Below are 7,500 nucleotides of genomic sequence, written 5' to 3'. Positions count from 1 at the left end.
AGCTTCGGTTCATTCTAATGTTTGACATCATTCAGAGTCATTATTATATTGCACACAAAGAGCTGCATGAAATGAGCTGGAGACTTCTCCCTTTGTGTTCATCAGAAGATACACAAGCATATGACAGAAGCTCCATCTTTGTGTGAATGCTACATTCAACTAAATTCATGTTATACAGCAGGTAAAATAAGAATTGAACACATCACCACTTTCTAAAGGAGCTGTTGAGCCATGACATCTTCACCAAATGTGAGTAACAACCTTAGAGATCCACACATACAAAACAAAAAAAAGTTCAGAAATAAAAGTATTGCACCAGTGAAACTGATTTAACACTGTGTGGAATAGTCTTTGTTGGTAAAGACAGCTCCGAGACGCCTCCTGAAGGAGAAACTGGTGACATGCATTGCTCAGGTGTGATCTTGACCCGTTCTTCACATCTCAAAGGGTCTGTGCGAGCCTCTTCTGTGAACGTATTTATTACAGGATTCAAGTCCGGTGACTGGCTGGTCACTCGAGCAGTTCTATTTTCTTTCTCTGAAACCCAGTGAGAGTTTCCTTGTCTGTGTGTTCGCTGGAATCATCTGCATCATCCTGCTACTGTATGTGTTGGAGCCTAAGATAATATTCATTTCCATTGACGAGGGATTGCTTCCTAATGACTGATAGAATTAAACAGGTGTCTTGGCTCTCCGTGCCTTTGCACCTCCCTTTCTTCATGTGTTCGATAGGTTTTCCTGTGTCCTTCTACTTGATTACACAGAACGTAACTGTTTTGTTTTCTTGTGTGTGTGGATTACTTGGGCTGTTTCTGACATCTGGTGAAAATCTCATGTCATCAGCACCAACAGGAAACTGCTGATGCGTTCAGTACTTATTTTACCTGCTGGAGCAATGCACCCCAGTCATTCAATCACTGCGCAGACGGTCAGACAGCAGCAGTCGTCCCGGGATCACCGGGGCACAGGCAGGAGGCGAGGGGTGTGTCCTGAGAAACAGTCCCAGTTCCTCCAGAGCACGGCCAGCAGCAGGAAGGCCAGCAGCGAGGAGACGGAGCGGCTGCGTGTCTTCACCAGAGGGACCACACAGTTGGAGACGGTGGAGACGAACACCAGCAGGACAGCCATGAGGGCCAGCAGCACGGTGATGAGTTTACCCAGGAGTGTGCGGGCCGCGGCGTTCTCCAGACCCTCCAGCTGAACCACCTGCTGCTGCAGCTCCATCTTAGACACACGCGTCTGACACGCCTCCAGAGCCTCCTGACACACACACACACACACACACACACCGCAGGTCAGTCTCACACACACACACCGACCGCTCGGCTCCTACAGTAAAATAGCCTGGCTGAATAATTACTAGTGAAGCACTGCTATATTAAGGCAGTTTATTTTTTTATTATTATGGACTTATTGATGAGACACTGTTGTAATGCTACATTTCTACAAACCTGATGAAGAAATATCTATGTGGCATTTCACACCCACTAGTGAGTGCAAGTCAAGGTGTGTCTAGCTAGTATCCATAGGTGAAACACACACACACACACACACACACCTGCAGGTCTCGGGCTCTCTCGATGGACTGGTACGAGATCTTCTCCTCCATGCTGGCCAGCTCTTGCTTCAGGTTCAGGATCTCGTTCTGGTGGAGCTCCGTCATATCATTGACTTGTTCCTCCAAGCGCTCACACCTACAGAAACACAGCACAAGAAACACGGTCACTTCCTGTGCTCTGCGTCAGAGAAACACCAGCGTGATTCTGAGGAGAGTGTGTTTGTGTCAGGAGACTAGACCTCATACAAGTTTGAGTCTTTACTTATGTACACGTAATCGTCTCAAAGTGTGACGGAGCTTCACTGAGACAAAAGCACAAACTGTTGACTAATGGATCAGTCTGAAACAGCTTTAACACTCCAGTTAAATGCACTTAATGAAGAAACAAGAGTGGTCTAATTTACTCTCCTCACACCATTCTAAAGACACAACGCTTGAGAACAGTCACAAATACCTCTTACACACAATAACCATTCATTGTGATCATGCAAAATATGATACAGGCTCTAAAGTCCTATAATCATATTCAAGAACAGCCAGATCTTAAAAGAGTGAGAGCACTGCTCTCTGTGTGTGTGTGTGTGTGAGATCTATTCCTTTAACAACTGCAAACTTCAGTTATCCGTTAGTTTGACAGCATGTTGATCTTTCAGCTATTGTTGTGCTTCTGTTATTACAGGCAACAGAAAAAATGCTTGACCACAGTCTGGACATTTAAGGCAGAAATATGTTTGTCCATGTATTTCTCTCCCGGTGAACTCACATTCTCTCTCTCCTACTCGTTTACCAAAGTAGGAGAGAGACCATTTAAGAAACCACGTTTACCATTTAAGAGGAGAAAGCCTAATCTGAGGCTATTTCAGGCCCGCAAATCTGGAGGGTCAAGACCCAAAGAATCTGTTTCTAATACAGCTCCATCAGAATATTAGATGAATAACTCACATCAACAGTGCATGATTATAGACATAACACATCGTTTCTGACCAGCTTTACAGGAAATAATGATATAATGTTTTAATATCTTGATATAGTAATTGCTTTAAACTGCATTTATCAGATTAGAGCTGTATAATCACACACATTGGCCATATATATTACTTAACCTAATTCTTTATCTGGTGAAATCTAAAACAATGTGTCATACCGATGAGCCAGATGACTATTTATTGCTGAGTTTCGCTGACACGGTTCAATGATTTATGTAAATGGCAGGGATTAACATTTCAGTCTTCAATCTGTTCATCTGCACCTGAGCGTTCGGTTTCATTCTGTTTCATACAGCTTTATCTCTCTCTGTCAGCAGATCATGGAGATGTTTGTGGTCCTGAAGTAGACCCACCTGAACCTCTCCTCCTGCAGTGACTGCATCACGAGCCTGCACTCCTTCATGTATCCGCTCCTCACGGTGTCCAGCGTGTCCTCCAGACGAGTGTGTGCGTCTCGCAGCTCCTGCAGCTCCTGCATCAGTGTGTCTAGACTGCTGCTGTGGCCCCGCTCCAGTGTGTTCCCCCGGGAGCTGGCCCCGGTCACGCTGTTGGATCCCGAGGTGGCACTGGAGCAGTCCTCGTCGCTGCCGTGTGAGGCGTCTTCGGCGTCCTCGGGCCCGTCCCTCAGCGCGCTGATGTTGTCTGTACTGCCGAAGCGGTGGCGGATGAGCGAGGCGATCTCACGCGGTTTGGAGGCCACGGCGCCCGCGGCCGAGTGCAGGCTGTCCACCACCCCCTCGCTGAGGCCTGTGATGACCCGGGCCCCCACGTCCTTCAGGCCCTGCTGCATGTCCCTCAGCACGTCTTTGGGCTGCCGCTGCACGCCGCTGTGCTCCGCCTCACGCAGACGCCGGTGGTAATGCTCCACCTTACGCTGCAGCTGGGCGATGCTCGCCGCCGCCTTCTGGTTCTTCTTCTCAAACACCTGAGGATGGAGGGTGTGGAAGACTGAGTGAAAAATGGCTTTTGAAAATGAAAACTATCCCCATCTATATTAGTGTTTTCACTGCATTTCAGAAACGATCTGCGTCCACACTACACAACCGTCACATGGCCATTCATGCAGGTACAACCATAAATATATACAGTCAGAACAGCTGCAGGATTCATAGGGCTGGGACAATAAATCGATCGATTCTGAGATTTTGGGAATGCATCGTGATTCTCTCTCGAACAAATTAGGTTTTAACACCTGATGGCGCTCTAGGTTAGGTTTTAACTACACTTAAATGCTCACAGAGAAGAGTGTGTGTGTGTGTGGTCAGATGAGTAATGACCATTCTCAAATGTACTTGCACATCTGCTTTTATTCTTTTATGATGCAAGATTAATGTAAACGCAGTCCACTATGAACATAATTCACTTCAACCTTTTTGGACTTTATGAATGGACTGCTGAGCGAATCATCGGTTCAACTCTCCCATCTATTCAAGAACTGTACTCATCCAGAGTGAGCAGAAGGGCTGTTAAAATCACTCTGGACCCCTCACATCCAGCACACTCCCTCTTTGGACTGTGTCCATCTGGTCGACGCTACAGAGCACTGAGCACCAGAACGACCAGACACAGGACCAGTTTCTCCCCTCAGGCAATTTACACATACTTTACCTGTAGATACACAACTGTCTATTGGAATATACCTGCACATACAATTGTACATTTGTGTATTGTTATTCCTTATTTACTTGTACCATTTTATTTTTATTACATTTTTAAATATGTGTTTTTATTCTGTCGCTGTCATTCTGTTGCACTGTGGAGCTTCTGTCATGAAAACACATTCCTCGTGTGTGTGAACATACCTGGCAATAAACCTCATGCTGATTCTGATTATTTTAGGTTCAAGTGGTGTGTGTGTGTGGCGGGGGGGGGCATGTTTTTGTATCATATCAGGACACAACTCTGTATAATGACATGGGTATGACACAGGTATTACAAGGAGAGGGTGACTTATGAGGACATAACCCATGTCCCCATTTTTCAAAACACTTATAAATCATACAGAATGAGTTTTTTTTGAGAAAGTAAAAATGCACAAAGTTTCCTGTGAGGGTTAGGGTTAGGTGTAGGGTTGGTGAAGGGACATAGAATATACAGTTTCTACAGAATAAAAACCATTACACCTATGTGATGAACACACTTTACTGTAAAACAAACGTGTGCGTGTGTGTGTGTGTGTGCGTGTGTGTGTGTGTGTGTGAAAGGAACTGGAAGCAAGCAGAATACGCTATTTCTAAAGCACACAGTGCCATCTGCTGTTAAAAACTAAGCTCAGAATCGATTCAACAGAGAATGGCGATGCCTTCAGAAAATATCAGAATCATTTCTTGATTTACGAAGCTTTGATTTATTGTCCCAGCCCTAACAATTAACTGTTAAAAAAAGTTGTGTTTTCAATTCAGACACACATGCAATGCCCTTTTTAAATGACAATGATTCTATTAACCTTTGAAAAAAAAACATACAATTCTGCGTTCACAGTGCCGCTGACACAGACAGAGCACATTTACTGTTTAAGAGAGAAACAGCTTCACACAGTGTTACTAGCATTATTTCTGTCTTACAGTCATTCATATTAATGACAGAAATAAAGGGATGAAAGCTTATAGCTCATTTATAAACATTAGAGCAAATCCCCTTTCAAAAATGTGAATGGGTTTGGGCCTTTTATTTGTATATAGCCTTCATACAAACAATCACTGTCAAATAATCGTCTCACACTCACCTAATTAATATTAATATCTTTAACTTCAAACTATAGGCTAACCTAAACTACCAGCCGAACATTTTACAACCGTTAGATTTTTAAAGTTTCTAAAGATTTCTCTTCTGGTCACCAAGCCTGTATTTATATGATCCAAAATACAGCGAAAACCATAACATTTTAAAATATTATTACGATCTTAAATAAAATATTTAAAAATATTACAATCTAAAGCTATTATTATTATTATTATTAGTCTAAAGCAGGGTTATTCAAATCTTGTCCAAGAGTTTAGCTCCGACCTTGATCAACAAGATTTGATTAACCCTGCTCTAAAGTAATTGTGATAAATGTGTAAAAGATCAGGAAAACTGAGTGTATACGTAACTGAATAGTTATCAGTTTATGGCCAATCAAACTATTCTGTTCATTTGAAAGAACCACAGATCACAGAGTTTGTTAGTTGTGTTTGGACAAATATTACATAAATGCTTGTGATGTGTGTAAACCCTTCTTCAGATGTTTTAAAGTATTGGTTGGTTGTATGAACTATTGTGACAACATTTGAGTTTTGTGCACACTGTTTGGAGAAAGTTATTTGCATGATTTGCGACTTGTATAAAATAATTGAAAACATATAATCTATCACTATGTTATCTGTTTCTGGAACGGTGATCTGAGTTTGGAGACATGACAGATCGGTTGTAGTGGTCAAATGAATTACAACGGATAGAAATAACGGACTTAAACCAGGTTTAGCTGGAGACAGTGCTAGTGTTATAATCAGTTTGGCCAGCACTGTAAATGTATTAACAGTACAGAAATAAGCTCAAGTCCCGTCTCTGATGTGATGTGGTACCTGTTTGATGCGGGCGCTCTGCTGTTTGTCGCTGGCATTGCTGGCCAGTTTGAGGTACTCGGACACGTTCTCGTCGCGGGCCGCCTGCTCGATGCGCAGCTGCTCCGTGAGCTTCAGGATCTTCTGCTTCAGCTGAGCGATGACCTGCCGTGTGCGCTGGGGGTCCAGACCGCCGTCCTCCGAGCCCAGCACCGACCCGTCCGACAGACCGCCCTCCAGCCTCTCGACCTGACCAACACACACAAGAGGTCAGGACACCTCGTGGAAAACAGCTCTTTCTGTCTCTTTAGATGACACAATGAAGCAATCAGCTGCTTCTGCAATCGGGATGAATACAGACGGAGCCTAACATCTCAATCACACACACACACACACACACACACACACATTAGGTTTCTGTTAACTTGTGGGACTTTCCATAGACTTCTATTACTTTCATAATGACCAAACAATATCAGCCAACCTTATACATACTTACACTTTCAGATAAACACCATTACTATTTTTAATCATTTTCGTGGGGACCAAACAATGTCAAAGATTTTGGTTTTACTATCCATGTGGGGACATCTGATCCCAACAATGTATCATACACAAGTACACAAGTACACACACACACACACACACACTGCCTTGTTTTTGTTAACTACATACACAAAGTACATTTGTTGACACCTGGCCTCAGTATCTCATCACAACTCGGTGTTTCAGGCAAACTGAACAGGTTTAGAGGTTGTTTCAGGGGAAATCAAGACAAAGATCCTCGTGTCTCCACTGGAATATTAAAAGACTGTACAGTAAACAGTGCGTTTAGATATTGAGGTCAGTTCAGTCTGATTCTGATCATAGGGTCTAGGTCTGTCAGACAGCAGTTTAATCTGACCCATATATGAGCTAGAACACCCGTCAAACAACGATAAAGCCAGCCTTTCCAACAAGGCTCTGGGAAAGCATATTAAACCACATTTCTGACAAGTAGGCTATCACTCCGCAAGATAATTAAATCTTATATATATATATATACCGATTAAAAGTTACATTTTATATGAAAGGTCCTTGCGCTACAATATTTCAGTGTGTGTTGTTACTCAAGCGGACGCGAAGGGAAGCATGTTACAGAACACAGCTGCAATGAGGCAGAATGACACATCAGTGACACAATGATCACACATGAGTCACGCCGATCACACACACACACACACACACACACACACACACACACACACACACACACACACACACTCCTCACCTTCCCGTGTCTCGCGCGCAGCAGCTGCTCCCAGTGCATTATCAGACGGAGCTCGCGCCTCTTCTGCCGGTTTCTCTCTGAACTTCCCAAACTTGTTCAGAGAAGCTGACTCGCCCTTAAGCTCCTCCCCCCGCCGCGTGGTGCT

General features: G+C 43.7%; 1 protein-coding gene across 2 annotated transcripts in view; it reads right to left on the bottom strand.

Moving 5' to 3' along the window:
• The window catches only part of tmcc1a (transmembrane and coiled-coil domain family 1a), a 16,670-nt gene that overhangs the window by 693 nt on the left and 8,477 nt on the right, over window positions 1-7,500 (bottom strand). The window contains exons 1-5 of one of the 2 annotated variants that reach the window (XM_052562926.1): window positions 7,356-7,500; window positions 6,107-6,334; window positions 2,897-3,468; window positions 1,558-1,693; window positions 1-1,259 (exon numbers count right to left, since the gene is read on the bottom strand). The exon at window positions 1-1,259 is cut by the window's left edge and continues 693 nt beyond it; the exon at window positions 7,356-7,500 is cut by the window's right edge and continues 18 nt beyond it. In XM_052562926.1, coding sequence (XP_052418886.1) covers window positions 954-1,259; window positions 1,558-1,693; window positions 2,897-3,468; window positions 6,107-6,334; window positions 7,356-7,394 — 1,281 coding nt within the window. In that variant the 5' untranslated portion in view covers window positions 7,395-7,500 and the 3' untranslated portion in view covers window positions 1-953. The remainder of the gene's footprint in view (window positions 1,260-1,557; window positions 1,694-2,896; window positions 3,469-6,106; window positions 6,335-7,355) is intronic. The other variant, XM_052562927.1, reaches the window with a different exon arrangement.

This window comes from Carassius gibelio, chromosome B8 (genome assembly GCF_023724105.1).
Source record: "Carassius gibelio isolate Cgi1373 ecotype wild population from Czech Republic chromosome B8, carGib1.2-hapl.c, whole genome shotgun sequence".
Lineage (NCBI taxonomy): Eukaryota > Metazoa > Chordata > Actinopteri > Cypriniformes > Cyprinidae > Carassius > Carassius gibelio.
Note: the sequence above shows the minus strand (reverse complement) of the source record. Positions and strands in the feature narration are given on the sequence as shown.